This window comes from Mustela erminea, chromosome 9, assembly GCF_009829155.1.
Source record: "Mustela erminea isolate mMusErm1 chromosome 9, mMusErm1.Pri, whole genome shotgun sequence".
NCBI lineage: Eukaryota > Metazoa > Chordata > Mammalia > Carnivora > Mustelidae > Mustela > Mustela erminea.
In genome coordinates, this window is record NC_045622.1 from 30,938,798 (window position 1) to 30,955,832 (window position 17,035).

The 17,035-nt window shown below is 38.7% G+C and overlaps 1 protein-coding gene across 1 annotated transcript in view; it reads left to right on the plus strand.

The window, feature by feature from the left end:
* The first annotated feature begins 1,202 nt into the window (after window positions 1-1,202).
* PGR (progesterone receptor) overlaps window positions 1,203-17,035 on the plus strand; it is a 97,365-nt gene continuing 81,532 nt past the window's right edge. The window contains exons 1-2 of the mRNA XM_032359605.1: window positions 1,203-2,894; window positions 4,117-4,268. Coding sequence (XP_032215496.1) covers window positions 1,261-2,894; window positions 4,117-4,268 — 1,786 coding nt within the window. The 5' untranslated portion in view covers window positions 1,203-1,260. The remainder of the gene's footprint in view (window positions 2,895-4,116; window positions 4,269-17,035) is intronic.

Here is a 17,035-nt window from a genome sequence, read left to right on the forward strand (position 1 = left end):
AGGGAAACGTTCCTTAAAGTTCTATTTAATAAAAGTTGGAATAAATTCCTTAGACAAATCAAAGGAGGACACACAATATCTAAACTTCCACTTCCAAATGTCTCTGCCACATTGAAGACTGTTCCAGAGGAGTAGAGCACCTTGGTTGGATTAAAGAAATCTGAAAGCGCTCATTTTCATGGAAGTTATAACAGAGAGTCTCTTTTATATTATTTAGGATCATTCTTGATATATTCATTCAATAACATAGTCAAGTATCTTTCTCGATGTTAAAATCTTTACAAAACTGAAATCCTGAAAGAATCCCTTCGTTTTTTCAGTTAGATGGAGCATGATTCTTAATTCGTAGTACAATATCTTAATATGTTTCCGAAGTTCCATCCCTCAGCACCTGCCATTCAGGGTGGAATTCAGACTAGCGGGTGGGGATACCAACTCCAGAATTTCAGTTCGGGTGCGTCATCCGTGTAGGGAGGGGCTTTGGGCGGGGCATCCCGATAGGGAGGAGGCGTCACTAGAAAGCTGTGGGGCCAGTCTACAGCTGTCATTACTCGAGTTAAGCTTTGTATTATTTGTATTCGATGATACGGTGTGTAAGCCGTACACATTCTCAATGCGAACTAGTTTCACTCGGCACTTAAGTGAAATATGTAAGTACAGTTTCCTTCTGAGCTACCTAGAAACGTGAGAGCTCCAGGGATGATTGTCGCCCGCTATTTATTGGGAGCAGGCAGAAACCCGACTATTATTGAGAATGGGCTGTAGCGAGAAGTCCAAGTAGTTCCAGGGTTTTAATGAGAAGGAAAGTGGAACGCAGTCAGGGATTGGGAGCTACAAGACAAGCTCCGCGTGGAAGCCGGAGAAAAAATCCGGAGAGAGAGCCGCGTATATAATTGCTTTCGAAGCCTCCGCCACTCGAGTGCTGGAATTGTGAGTATTCTGCGCCTCGGGTCCTGGGACTGAAGTCGGAGAACTCTCCCAGCTAGGAGAGACAACCTTCTTCTGCTCTCCCCACCTGACTCAGGGACTAAACTGCCGCCCTTCCCCTGACCACCAGATGGAGGGCAAAGGCAGTAGCTGACCAGCGCCGCCCCATTCCGACCCGAGAGGTGGAGATCCCCCACCCCGCCCCACCGAGAACAGCCAAATTCAATTATAATTTTCTCCTCCCGCTTCTCCTACATTTCCCATACCCCCTCCTCCTTCCCCTAACCCTCCTCCTTCGAGACAGGGGAGGAGAAAAGGGGAGTTCAGGTCGTCATGACAGAGCCTAAGGCAAAGGATTCCCAGGCTCCTCACTTGGCGGGCGGCGCGCCCTCCCCAACACCGGTCGGATTGGCTCTGTCGGGACGCCGGGACGCTGGCTCCTTCCAGGCGAGTCAGACCTCGGACGCCTCGCCTGTAGTTTCGGCCATACCCATCTCCTTGGACGGGCTGCTCTTCCCTCGGCCCAGTCAGGGACAGGACCCGGCCCGGAAGACTCAGGATCAGCAGCCGCTGTCAGACGTGAAGGCGGCGCATACCAGAGTTGAAGCCGCAAGCGGTGCAGGAGCTGGCAACTCTAGAACCCCAGAAAAAGACAGAGGGCTGCTGGACAGTGTGTTGGACACGCTACTGGAGCCCTCAGGCCCGGGGCAGAGCCACGCCAGCCCTCCTGCCTGTGAGTCCACTAGCCCTTGGTGCCTGTTTAGCTCCGAGCTTTCCGAAGACCCCCGGGTTGCCTCCACCACCCAGGGGGTGTTATCCCCGCTCATGAGCCGGCCAGAGAGCAAGGCTGGCGACAGCTCCGGGACGGCAACTGCCCATAAAGTGCTGCCCAGGGGACTGTCACCGTCCCGGCAGCTGTTGACTCTGACCTCTGGGAGTCATCCTTGGCGGGGGGCCGCAGTGAAACCAGCACCGCAGCCGGCTGTGGTGGACGTAGAGGAGGAGGATGGCTTTGAATCCGAGGGTTCCGTGGGTCCACCTCTGAAAGGCAAATCCCGGCCTGTGGGAGGCACGGCAGCTGCAGGAGGAGCTGCGGCCACCTCTCCTGGGGTGTCCTCAGGAGGAGTCACCCTGATCCCTAAGGAAGATTCCCGCTTCTTGGCGCCTAAGGTCTCGCTCACCGAGCAGGAGGCGCTAGCGGCGCCCGGGGGCTCCCCGCTGGCCACCACGATGATGGATTTTATACACGTGCCCATTCTGCCCCTCAACTCGGCCTTACTGGCCGCCCGCACCCGGCAACTGCTGGAAGGAGAGAGCTATGACGGCGGGGCTGCGGCTGTCAGCACCTTTGCCCCGCCGCGGGGCTCGCCCTCGGGTTCGTCCACACAGGTAGCTGCCGGCGACTTCTCCGACTGCGCATACCCACCCGACGCGGAGCCCAAGGATGATGGGTTCCCGCTTTACGGCGACTTCCAGCCGCCTGCCCTGAAGATCAAGGAGGAAGAAGAAGGCACCGAGGCAGCTGCGCGCTCTCAGCGGCAGTACCTAATGACCGGTCCTAATCCTGCCGTTTTCCCGGATTTGCCGCTGGCTCTGCAGCAGCTACCTCCCCGAACTCCATCCTCCAGACCCGGGGAAGCGGCGGTGACGGCGGCCGCACCCGCCAGTGTCTCTGTCTCCTCGGTGTCCTCGTCGGGGTCGACCCTGGAGTGCATCTTGTATAAAGCCGAGGGCACGCCGCCGCAGCAGGGCCCGTTTGCTCCGCCGCCCTGCAAGGCGCCAAGCGCAGGCGCGTGCCTGCTGCCCCGGGACAGTGCCTCCACCTCGGCTTCGGCTATCGCTGCAGGGGTGGCCCCTGCGCTCTACCCGCAGCTCAGCCTCAACGGGCTCCCGCAGCTCGGTTACCAGGCCGCCGTGCTCAAAGAAGGTTTGCCGCAGGTCTACCAGCCTTATCTCAACTACCTGAGGTGAGGGCCCCGGGCGGGGCGTGGGGAGCCCTATGCGTCTCGCGAATAGCGGTCCAGCCAGTTCGTCGCCATCAGCTCCTGGCCCTCAGGGTCCTGCTCACTCGAATGGCCTCAAGAGGATGCGTGGTCGGGGCGGGGCACAGGGTAGTTTGGTTTCCTTTATCTTCTCTCAGCTCCATACTATTTTAGGGACACAATGGGGGCGCATAATATGCCGTTTTTGGAGCGTGCCTCCTCAAAAATATTTTCTAAACTTTTCAAATCTGCGAGATTTCGAGGCAAAACTAGCCCTGATTTAAAATGTGCAGCGTCACTCTAGGTGAGCTGTAGCCCAGTGGAGCGGAAAAAGCGCGGCGAGTTGGGGGCTTTATAAAATGGTTATTTTCTTAGGACATTTACTGGGAATGTCTTTCTTGGAGAAGAGACTTTAGGGCACGGATCCTCCGGGACGGGTGGTACTTGTTACATGGTCGCTTAGCCGGAACTGCAAACATAACTTCACGGGTTGGGATATTTAATGGCTCAATTTTCATACGTATCTCAAGGCTAAAGTTATGTGTAATATGTTTACATTATGTTTGGTGTAATTATGTTTACACCAATATTGTTTCGGATTTGCTACAACTTTTTTCACATAGGTTTTCAAAAATATTTTGATTTACATACTGGAGTAGTGGAATTTCTAAGAATGTTCGCTTTAGAATCTTATTGCTGTGAATGAGCAAAATAGTGTCAATATCCTGAACAATTCTTTAACTCGTCAAACACATAAACTTGTGTGAGTAAACAATCATTAAGGGTTGTGTTAAAAACTCAAAACAAAAGCATTGCTAAGTACCATTCAACCTTAAAACAAAACCATGTTTATAGTTACCCAGGCTACAGGAAGGAAATAACATTTCATTTGTCAAAGTAAATTTATTATTCTATATAAGAAGTTTTGTAGAAATATTTTTTAAAACAAAACCAATGGACCTTTGCTTTCTTAAACATAAAATTATATATTATTCTTTTATGTTGGTGCTGCTGATGACTGATTAATAATTTGCAAATGTGGTGAATCCAGGAACAGTACAGGAAATTTAATTTGCATGTCTTTCAAGGGTGCATATACACAGTTCTATTTGAAAATTCCCTTTCACTGTGTCAATTCGGTTAAGAAAACTTAAGTAGCTAGTGGTGCACCTAAAAATAAATGGAGTACTTTGTTTTGCATTTCAAGGCCGGATTCAGATGCCAGCCAGAGCCCACAGTACAGCTTCGAGTCATTACCTCAGAAGATTTGTTTAATCTGTGGGGATGAAGCATCAGGCTGTCATTATGGTGTCCTCACCTGTGGGAGCTGTAAGGTCTTCTTTAAAAGGGCAATGGAAGGTAGGCTCCTTTCTCCTGATCCTTTATTATTGGTTTAACTGTAAGCTGAGATTATTATTTTTTAGATTTTATTTACCTCTTGCTTCTAAGAAATGGTGATATTTCTATATAACTTAAAATATATGACTATGTTTTTTTTTAAGATTTTATTTATTTATTTGACAGACAGAGATCGCAAGTAGGCAGAGAGGCAGGCAGAGAGGGGGGGGGAAGCAGGCTCCCTGCTGAGCAGAGAGCCCGATATGGGGCTGGATTCAAGGACCTTGGGATCATGACCTGAGATGAGGGTAGAGGCTTTAACCCACTGAACCACACAGGCACCCCTATACGACTATGTTTTAACAATATGCTTTCATTTAATACTCAAAATTGAATGTGATTAGATATTATAATTGCAAACTCTTTGGCTAGCATTTTTAATATTAGACTCAAATTGTACTAATCTTGGGGCAATGCTGCTATTGTTCATTACCTATTTACCTTTAAAGAAACAACTTCACTGTAATTGTATTTTTATATTTCTATTATATGTGATATGTACTACATTTAAAATTTTGATCAAAAGAAAAATTGTAAAAGTCATTGAAATTATGTATATGTACTTATATGTGTGTGCATATATATATGTGATGCAGATACAAATTTTCTACACAATTTTGCCTTTTCTCTACATTCATATGTATGTAATATTTAAATAATGGTAATTCTAAACAAATTTTTAAAATTCTCTTTTTGTTTGGTATATTTTTATAAGGGGATAGGAATAAACAGTTCAAAGCAAATGAAAAATTTGAGCACAATAACAATTTCTGAAGAAGTATTTTACTGTAAGAACTTTATATTTTTAAAATGATCTAAATGACTTATTTATCTAATGATAATTATCTAATGATTTTGAATTGACTTACATAATGTATTTTGGACTTGAACTAAGCTGAAATGAGCTTAGGGTTCCCTCTGGAGTGCAGAGATCACACCTAGACAAGAACCAAAAATCTGATTACCTGCTTTTTTGTTCCCTGTTTGTGAGTTTTGTTTTTGTTTTTGTTTTTTAATTTCAAGAAACTTCTATTTAAAAGTAGGAAAGGAATGAATGAGCAATTTTTACCTTAAGGGAACTTTCAAAGGAGTTTGATGTGTATATTTAATATATACCAAAAGAATATGACCAAAAAGACATTCTAAATTCACTATTCTTGTAGCTGCCTAACAGGTGATTCTTTACAACTATTATACCTTTTTGGTAAAAATGAGTCCCAACCAGTTATTAGTAATATTTGTAAACTACTTAAACTAATTCTTCTTAAAGAATATCTGTTTTGTATTTATCCAGAACATGATTTTTCCACAAAGGAATATATATATTAAATATGCACATATATATTAAAATATGCATACAAATATATTATATATAATATAATTAATATATTATATAATATATAAATTATATATTATAATATATTATGTATGTGTATAATATAATATATTACAAATATAATATATTACAAATACATATTTGTATTTTTGTATTATATTACAAATATATATTTGTATATATAAAAGGGGCTACATGAGAAAATGGGACACAACTGGTAATGGCCCTAACTTTCCTATTGACATTATTTAGTCATAGTTACAAGTAGGCATTCTTTGTGTGGAAGAGTAGATTCTCCAGCACATAATTGGAGTTACTATTTCCATGTAACTTTATGTCTGGTTTTTTGAACATTCCTTTTGACATTAATTTGATTCCCTTCATTTTTACAGCCTCCTTAGGGTAGTCTAATTTTTATAAGTGGATGATTCCTGTAGAATCCCCTGCTTGAAATCCAGTTTTTTTTTTTCTAGCCCAGCTCCATCTCTTTATAGGTAAGCATGTCCCAAAGACATAAATTTGAATTTCCAAAGAGCACACAACTAGTCAGTAACTAATTCTTAATCACCATAGGTTAGATATTCTTTCATTGCAATGTTCATAAATCAGAGAGGGTGGGCACACATAAATATTTGATGAATGCTACTTAATTTTCAGAAGTTACTTTAAACTGTGCATATAGAACCAAGAGCACCCTAACTAAAATACAAATGTTTTTATAGTATTAAAATAGTATCCAGAACCACAGAAAATGTCTTCCCAAATGTACTCTTGGAAAGCATTTGTAAGACCACTACTGTTGGCATGATTCTGTTTTAGTCTTGAGTAGTAGATATGAAGTACCTTTACTTGGCAATATTTATAAAGGAAGTCAAGGTAGAGGTTTATAAGTCATTCGTGAAATTAAAGCAAGATTACAAAAACTGTGTGAGGAATTCCATTCACTCAGCATTTTTTTTAATTTAAAAATTTTTAAAGATTTTATTTGACACAGAAAGAGAGAGAGAGAGCAAGCACACAGGAGGAGCAGCAGGCAGGGGAGAAGCAGGCTCCTCACTGAGCAAGGAGACTGATGAAGGGCTCCAATGCAGAGCTTGATCCCAGGACCCTGGGGTCATGACCTGAGCCAAAGGCAGCCATTTAACCAACTGTGTCACCCAGGTGTCCCTATTTAGCACTTATTTTATACCTCTTATATTTAGATCTGTGACAAAGATATTCTTCCCTTGATTTCACCTCTCTTTGCCTTAGAAATAAGATGAGGATAACAATAGCTACCCCTCAGGGTTGTTACAAAGATTAAGTGAGTTAATACATGCAAAGTTTTGAAACAAATGCCTAGCATATTGTCAGTTTCAATGGTGTCACTTCGGTCAAGGAACTTTTGATAGTGCTGAGCAGGTAATATATATGTAAGGCCTTTTTGCATATAAAATAAAGATTCTCAGTAAATGTTCAGATAGGTAAGCAAATCTGTAAAGTAGTTAGGATTTGTGTGGTTTGTGAATTAGTGTGTTTAGGCAGGGGGAAGTTAATGGAATGTGTATATTCTATAATGATAGGAGAAAACTTCATGGAAAATATGAATTTCATTTTGTTCCTAAAGGAGAAGTAAGGTTATTGATCTCTGGGTATTGAGGAGGGCCTTTAAGTGTATATGTCCACGGAAGAGTGAAAAGATTAAGATTTGACTAGGACTTGAAGAATTATATTTGGAAATCATTAAAATTAAAGGTTAGGAAGTTTAATTGCCAGTGTTTGAATGAGTTGGGATAAAATCAGTGATTTAAGATAATAGAAGTTTCTGGGAATTTTCATGACTAAGAAAGAAGAGTAGAAGGACTTTAAGAGTTGGAGAGAAATAAGTGTGAAATCTAAAGTAGGGGTAGTTTAAGGTAGAACTATGTATGGATGCCAATATGTTCAGAAGTTGAAAGTCAATGGTCAAAAATATAGATATTTTGGGGGCACCTGGGTGGCTCAGTGGTTTAAAGCCTCTGCCTTTGGCTCAGGTCATGATCCCAGGGTCCTGTGATGGAGGCCCACATCAGGTTCTCTGCTTGGCAGGGAGCCTGCTTCCCTTCCTCTCTCTCTGCCTGTCTCTCTGCCTACTTATAATCTCTGTCTGTCAAATAAATAAATAAAAATAAAAATAAATATATTTATATATAAATATTTTTACCAGGCATAGTAATGGTCATAGCAGGGTGTCTGGGTGACTCAGTCAATTAAGTGTCTGCCTTCAGGATCCTGGGATCAAGCTCCATGCCTAGGTCCCTGCTCAGGGGAAACCTGTTTCTAACCTCTTTCTCTACCATTCCTTCTGCTTGTGCTTGGCCTCTCTCTCTCTCGTTCTCTCTCTCTCAAATAAATAAATATAATCTTTTTAAAAAATGATAATCGCATTTTAGAGTACTTTCTACATACCAGTGACTAAGTGTTTTATGGGTGTTTTAATTTCTTTAATCCTTATAATCTTTATAATCATTGTATTTTCAATTTACCAATAAGGAAACTAAGAAACTAATGATTAAATTGCCTTAATCACAGTTAGGAAGTGGTAGAGTGAGGATTCAAACCCAAGTAGTGTGATTCCAGAACCTGTGCAACATTTTTCTCAATTATACTACATTTCTCTTAAGAGGAAATTCTGTTTAAATTTCAAAGAAAAACAATAGTGGGTTGAAAGAAAAAATTGTGAGCCAAATGATAAAACATCTAGGAGGTAAAAGTGAATCCTAAAGGAAATTGCAAGATGAAGATTGAATAAAAGTGTGTGATATAAATTAATGGATGATACTAACTTCACCTTTAGGACAGCTATGAGAAAAAACAGTCAAGGACCAAGATCCAGTTTCTTTACTTCTCCTCCAAGTTGAGAGTGAGAGACCCTAAAGCCTGTAAATGAGTCACCCAGGAAAACTGGGTTTGTCTTGGTATGAGAGGAGAGAAGAGGCAGGAAAGAAAAGGACAGGTGAGGAGAGGGGAGGAGAGGGGAGGGGAGAGGTCAGAAACCGCTCAAAAAGTGAGTGTTTAGGGTAGGAAGAGATGGCCTCTCTTAACCTAAGAAAATGAATTAGCCAAAAGCAATTGGTTGACTAGCCCTTTGTATTACTTTACTAAGACTTGGAATGAACCAGGAAGTGGTCAGGAATTGCCTTAATACCTTTCAAGGAGATGAAGTCATAACGACACAACCAGTTCTATAAATGCAGCCCATGACTTTGTAGTAAGAAGCAAAAATTATTTCTCATTTGCTTTTCTGTGCATGTACTGTGACTAGCTTGGTGCTATGAATATATACTAGATATTCAGTAAAGTTTTTCTAAATCATCATAACTGATGATGCCAAGCTCTTATTCTTTGGATGCTTTTTACTGTAACACCATTTGTAGTGAATAAATCTGATGGAATATGGGTGGGGAAATATTATAATATAATGGAAACTTATTTAGAAGACACTTGTCTAAGTCAGTATTGATGGATTTGTGATTATACTACATTATTAGTTTCATTTTTATTCTAGGCATGTGGAGGTATAATTGACAAATAAAACTGTGAGATATTTAACATGAGGATTTGTTACATACGGTAAAAGGATTCCCCTATCAAGTTAATTAACACGTTCATCGCCTCACTTACTTATCTTTTTTTTTTTTTGGCAAGAATATTTAAATTTTACTCTCTTACCAAATTTTAGTCATATAATACAATGTTTTCAACTAGTCACCATGTTATATATTATATCTTCAGACCTATTCATCTTAAAAGTTTGTACCCTTTTAGCAGCCTCTCACTATTTCCCCTATTTCCCAGACCCTGGTGACCATTTTCTAAACCAAAGTATTTATTGAAAGCTTTCTGTATGCTAAGCATTATGCTTGGTACTAGTTGAAAAAGCAGTGAAATGGAACTGCAGCCCTAGTGGAGTTTATAATGTACTGTAGGCAAGAAACACTCTATCGATTGCACTTAAACAAAGAATTATAGATGTGCTAAGTGAATAGTTTAAGCAATGCCTGGAAAACTAGAGAATTGACCCCTTTATCAGAAGCTGGGGATGATAGGAAATACCTTTTAGATTTAGAAAGTAAATCATAAGTAGACCACAGAAGAAACTGGATAGAAATGAAATATTTTATGCATAAAATATTTCTTTCAAAAGTTGAATAGAGTTGGTGTCAGAGACTAAAAATGAACTGATCTGGTAGCATATTCTCCCTGCTATGCCTTCCAGAAGAGAAATAATGAACATTCAAATTCATTTAAATATTATATTATTTTAAGAACAATTTTAGATTTACAGCAAAATCAAGAGGGATGTATAGAGTTTTCCCATATACTTCTTGCCCAGACGTAGCCTTCCCTATTATTAACATCCTCCATTTTTTGTTACAGTTGATGAATGTACTTCAATTATGAACACTAAATAATCACCCCAAATCCATAGTTTTCATTAAGGTTTGCTCTTGGTATTATACATTCTATGGGTTTGAATAAATATACAATAAAATGTATCCATAGTTATGGTATCATACAGAGTAGTTTCACTACCCTAAAAATCCTATGTTCCATTTATTCATTCTTCTCTGCCCCCAAATCCCTGGCCATCAGTAATCTATTTACTCTTTCTGTAGTTTTGCCTTTTCCAGAATGCCATACAGTTTCACTTAGTTATATGCATTTAATTTTCCTCTATGTCTTTTCATGGCTTGATATCTCATTTCCTTTGAGTTGGGAATAATATAGCACTGTCTGTATGTAGCACAGTTTATCCATTCACCTGCTGAAATATATTTTAGTTGCTTCCAAGTTTTTACAATTATGAAGAAAGCTGCTGTAATGATCCACGAGCAGGTTTTTACGGGGACATACTTTTTTTTTTTTCCCTTTGGGTAAATATCAAGGAGTTTGATCGCTACATTTTATAGATGTTAATTTTGTAAGAGATCTTCAAACTGTCTTCCAAGTGACTATGCTATGTTGTATTCCCACCAGCAATGAATGAAAATTCTTGACACTCTGTGTCTTTGCTATCATTTGGTATTGTCTGTGTTCTGGATTTTGACCATTCTAATAGGTGTATAGTAACATCTCATTGTTTTAATTTGCATTTCCCTGATGACATATGATATGGAGCATATTTCCATGTACTTATTTGCCATCCATGTATCTTTGGTGAGAAGCCTATTAAGGTCCTTTACCTGTTTTTTAATCTGGTTGTGTTCTTATTCTTGTGTTCTTATATATTCTTTATATATTTATTTATTAGATATGTCTTTTGCAAATATTTCCTCCCACTCTGTGTCTTTTTAGACAATGTCTTTTGCATAGCAAAAAAATTTACTTTTAATGAAATGCGGTTTCTCAGTTCTTTCATGAATCATGACTTTAGTGTTGTATCTAAAGAATCATTAACGAACTCAAGGTAATCTAGATTTGCTCCTATGTTATCTTTTAGGACCTTTATAATTTTGCATCTTATATTTAAGTCTGTGATCCATTTTGAGTTAATGTTTATGAAGAGTGTAAAGTCTGGGTTTATCTTTTTTTTTTTTTTTTTAAGATTTTATTTATTTATTTAACAGACAGAGATCACAAGTAAGCAGAGAGGCAGGCCGAGAGAGAGGAGGAAGCAGACTCCCTGCTAAGCAGAGAGCCTGATATGGGGCTTGATCCCATGATCCCTGAGATCATGACCTGAGATTAAGGCAGAGGCTTTAACCGACTGAGCCACCCAGGCACCCCTGTGTGGGTTTAGATTCACTTTGTTGCATGTGAATGTCCAGTTGTTTCAAGACTATTTGTTGAAGAGATAGTTTTTGCTCCATTGTATTCACTTTGCTACTTTGACTATATTTACATGAGTCTATTTACATGAGACTATATTTACATGAGTCTATTTCTAGGGCTTTTTATTCTGTTACATTGATCTATTTGTCTGTTCTTTCACCAAGATTGCACTGTTTTGATTGCTATAGATTTATAGTAAGTCTTGAAGTCAGGTATATCAGTCCTCCAACTTCAATATTGTGTTGAATATTCTGGGTCTTTTATGTCTACATATGAACTTTAAATTGTTTGTCAATAACCAGGAAATAATTTTCTGGGGTTTTAATTGGGATTGTATTGAATCTGCAGATCATATTAGGAAAAACTTGTGTCTTAGCAATATTGAATCTTCCCATCCACAAACATGGAATAGTGCTCCATTTATTTAGTTATTTTATTTCATTAATCAGAGGTTTTTTTAAAGATTTTATTTATTTATTTGACACAGAGAGAGAGAGAGAGCACAAGCAGGGGGAGGGGCACGCAGGAGGAGAGGGAGAAGCAGGTTCTCTGCAGAGCAGGGAATCTGAAGAGGGACTCATTCCCAGGACTCTGAGATCATAACCTGAGCCAAAGGTGGTTGCTTAACCAACTGAGCCACCCAGGCACCCATCATTAATTACAATTTTGTGATTTTCCTCCTATTGTACATATCTGGTTATATTTATACTTAAGTACTTCATTTTTAGAGTGGCTAATATAAATGATAGTGTTTTAAATTTCAAATGCCACTTGTTCATTTTTTTATTAAATTGATTTATTTATTTTCAGAAAAACAGTATTCATTATTTTTTCACCACACCCAGTGCTCCATGCAATCCGTGCCCTCTATAATACCCACCACCTGGTTCCCCCAACCTCCCACCCCCCTTCAAACCCCTCAGACTGTTTTTCAGAGTCCATAGTTTCTCATGATTCACCTCCCCTTCCCATTTACCCCAACTCGCTTCTCCTCTCTAACACCCCTTGTCCTCCATGATATTTGTTATGCTCCACAAATAAGTGAAATCATATGATAACTGACTCTCTAATGGATGCATTCCTGGAAAACTATAAACCACCAAAATTGAACCAGGAAGAAATCGACAACCTGAATAGACCGATATCTAGAAACGAACGAGATTGAAGCAGTGATCAAAAACCTCCCAAAAAACAAGAGCCCAGGACCTGACGGATTCCCTGGGGAATTCTATCAAACTTTCAAAGAAGAAATAACACCTATTCTTCTGAAGCTGTTTCAAAAAATTGAAGCAGAAGGAAAACTTCCTGACTCTTTCTATGAAGCCAGCATTACCCTGATCCCCAAACCAGGCAAAGACCCTCCCAAAAAGGAGAATTTCAGACCAATATCACTGATGAATATGGATGCTGAGATTCTCAACAAGATCCTAGCCAACAGGATCCAACAGCACATTAAAAAGATTATCCACCATGACCAGGTGGGATTCATCCCTGGGCTCCAGGGATGGTTCAACATTCGCAAATCAATCAATGTGATACAACAAATTAATATGAGAAGAGAGAAGAACCACATGGTCCTCTCAGTTGATGCAGAAAAAGCATTTGACAAAATCCTCTTGTTAATTTTTAATATATAAGAAAATGACTGACATTTATATATTAGCCTCATATCCTGAAGCTTTGCTATAGTTGCTTATTAGCTCCAGGAGTTGTTTTGTTTGGGTTTTCTACATAGAAGATCATGTTACCTACAAAGATAGTTTTATTTCTTCCTTCCCAATGAGAATACCTTTTACTTCTTCTTTTTGTTCTATTGCATTAGTAGGACTTCCACAACAGTGTTGAAAATGAATGGTAAAGGGAGATACTCTTGTCTTGTTCCTGGTCTAATGGAAAAGCTTCTAGTTTCTCACCATTGGGTATGACATCACTTTTAGGTTTTTTGTAGGTTATTTTTGTCAAGTCGAGTAAGTTCACTTCTATTTCTAGTTCATGAGTGAGTACTGGATTTTGTCAAATGCTTTTTCTGCAACTACTGATATGAACATCGTGTGATGTTGCTTTTTTAGCTTGTCGATGTGATACAACACATTAATTTTCAAACATTGAACCAATTTTATGAGCCTAAGATAAATCTCAATTGATCATGTTGTACACTTCTTTTCGACTTTTTTGGATTTGATTTGCAAGATTTTGTTGAGGATTTTTGCATCTATGTTCATGAGAAATATCAGTATGTAGTTTTCTGGTACTGTCTTTGGTTTTATATGAGGATAATGCTGGCCTCATAGAATGAATTAGGAAGCATTCCATCTGTTTCTATTTAAAAGATTGTGGTGAACTGGTATAATTTCTTCCATAAATGATTGGCAGAATTCACCAGTGAAGTCATCTGGCCATAGTGCTTGGAATGGCCAGCTGTGTTGGAAAGTTATTAATTGTTGATTCAATTTCATTAACAGATATAGGCCTATTCAGATTGTTTATGTCTTCTTTTTTTAATTTATTTTTTAATTTATTTTCAGCATAACAGTAATCATTATTTTTTCACCACACCCAGTGCTCCATGCAATCCGTGCCCTCTATAATACCCACCACCTGATACCCCAAAGTCCCATCCCCCCGCCACTTCAAACCCCTCGGATTGTTTTTCAGAGTCCATAGTCTCTCATGATTCACCTCCCCTTCCAATTTCCCTCAACTCCCTTCTCCTCTCCATCTCCCCTTGTCCTCTATGCTATTTGTTATGCTCCACAAATAAGTGAAACCATATAATAATTGACTCTCTCTGCTTGACTTATTGCAGCATAATCTCTTCCAGTCCCATCCATGTTGCTACAAAAGTTGGGTATTCATCCTTTCTGATGGAGGCATAATACTCCATAGTGTATATGGACCACATCTTCCTTATCCATTTGTCTGTTGAAGGGCTGCTTGGTTCTTTCCAGTTTGGCGATCATGGCCATTGCTGCTTAAATATTGGAGTACAGATGGCCCTTCTTTTCACTACATCTCTGTCTTCTTGTGTGAGTTTTGGCGGATTGTTTATCTCAAGGCATTGGTCCATTTCATTTCAGTAATCAGATTTGTGGGCATAGAGTTGTTCATAGTATTCTTTTATTATCTTTTTAATGTCTATAGGGTCTGCAGTGATATCCCCCTTTCATTTTTGATGTTAGTAATTTGTATTCTCTCTCTTCTTAATTAGCCTGGCTGGAGGCTTATATTGATTTTATTGATCTTTTCAGAGAACCAGCTTTTTTTTTCTTTATTGACTTCCTGCTTTCAATGCCATTGATTTCTGACCTATTTTTTGTTATTTTTCTGTACTTTCAGTATCTTAATTTGCTCTTCTTTTTCTCATTTGATAAGGTGAAAGCTTTGATGATTATAAATTTTAGATCTTCTTTTTAAAATATACAGTTAATGCTATATTTATAAGTGCCATAAATTTCCCTATAAGCACTGCTTACACATAACTATATACCACAGACTTTGATAATTTGTATTCTCATTTTATTTAGTTCAATTTTTTTAATTTTTCAAGATTTTTTTGTTTGACTCATGTGTTAACTTAAAATTATGTTGTAAAATCTCCATCTCTGCATGTTTTTTTTTTCCAGTTGTCTTCCTTTTTTTTTTTTTTAAGATTTTAATTATTTGACACAGAGAGAGAGAGATCACAAGTAGGCAGAGAGGCAGGCAGAGAAAGCAGGGGAGGCAGGCTCCCTGCTGAGCAGAGAGCCCGATATGGGCCTCGATCCCGGGACCCTGAGATCATGACCTGAGCCGAAGGCAGAGGCTTAACCCACTGAGCCAGCCAGGTGCCCTCCAGTTGTCTTTCTGTTTAAAGTTCAATTTCATGTGATCTAAGAGCAGACATTATATAATTTCTATTCTTCAAATTTGTTAAAGTGTGTTTTATGATCTAGAATGTGGTTTATCTTGGTGAATGTTCCATGTGGGTCTGCAAATGTGTAATCTGCTGCTATTGAATGTCGTTTATAGATATCCAGTTGAATGATGTTGTTGAGTTCAGCTGTGTCCTCATTGATTTTTCTGTGCCTAGTGGATCTATCCATTTCTGATAGAGAGATGTTGAAGTGTCCAACTATAATAGTGGATTCATCTGTTTTTCCTTGCAGTTCTATCAGTTTTTGCTTCACAATATTTTAATGCTCTGTTTTTAGATCTTACACTTTAACAACTGTCATGACTTCTTGGAGAATCAACTCCTTTACCATTATATAATGCTCCTTTTTACCAAAGAACTTTCCTTGTTTTGAAGCCTGCTCTAATTATACATTCAAATTTTCATGGACCAATTCATGAATTGTTTTCTTTGTCTTTAGAGCTCTATAATGTTTTCTCCGTATTTTGTAGTCCACAGAACTATCAAATAATCTCTCCCACCACAATTTCTTTGATTAAAATTTGGGGTCTTGAGAAGATAATTTGTCAATAATTTATTTAGTTTAATTTCTCTCCAGTAGAGTCTACCTTGTGGCAGTTTTTCTGTTATCCTAAAAATAAACATGAAGTAATTCACTGAACTGAACTTCTAAACTTTATAAATAATAATAAATGTCCTTATTAATAAATAGATAATTTATCTTTATGCTACAGTTCTCTCGGTTTAATATTTAGCATGAATGGTAAGCTTGTTTTAAGCACAATTTTGCATTATAACCCACTAAAGTCTCCATTTTACCAAAAAAGGAAGTAGTAGAAAGATTGCATTGGGGATCATCTGCTTAATATTTGCTTACTTAGGGTTGTCAAATTCTTAATGCCTCTTCAGAACCTCCATCTTAACATTACTGCAAGAATCTGAAAGGGAAGACATTGGAATCAAGACATACATGCTAAAACTAACAGCTAATGCTTCTGCGTGTCTGTGCTTCTGTCTTTGAGTTATTATACTTTAATTACTCAAATAACACAATAATACATTCTCCTTTAAAAAGGAAAAACATTACCAATTAAGGCTTAAGTCCTCTTTGATCAATAACTCTAATCTGTTCCCTAGCATTCCTCTCTACCTCTATCTTAGTTTTTAATGTGTATGTATGTGTATATAATGTTTTTATATATTCATATATAAAATTTATCCTATATGCAATAATCCTTCATCATTTTTTTCATGCAACAATGACTTGAAGCTCTGTATGTTTATTTATAGTCCTGGCTTATTCTTTATTGAATAATATTTCATAGTATGAAAATCCCCTTATTTATTTATTTCAATTGGCCAACATATAGTATATCATTAGTTTCAGATGTAGAATTCAGTTAATCATTAGTTGCATATAACACCCAGTGCTCATCACAGCATGTGCCCTCCTTAATGCCCGTCAGCCAATTACCCCATCCTCCCCACCAACCTCCCTCTAGCAACCCTGTTTGTTTTCTGTAGTTAAGAGTCTCTCATGGTTTGTCTTCCTCACTGACTTCTTCCCTTTCAGTTTTCCTTCTCTTTCCCTATGATCCTCTGCCCTATTTCTTATATTCTACATATGAGTGAAACCACATGATAATTGTCTTTCTTTCACTGACTTATTTCACTCAGCATAATACCTTCCAGTGCCACTCATATTGA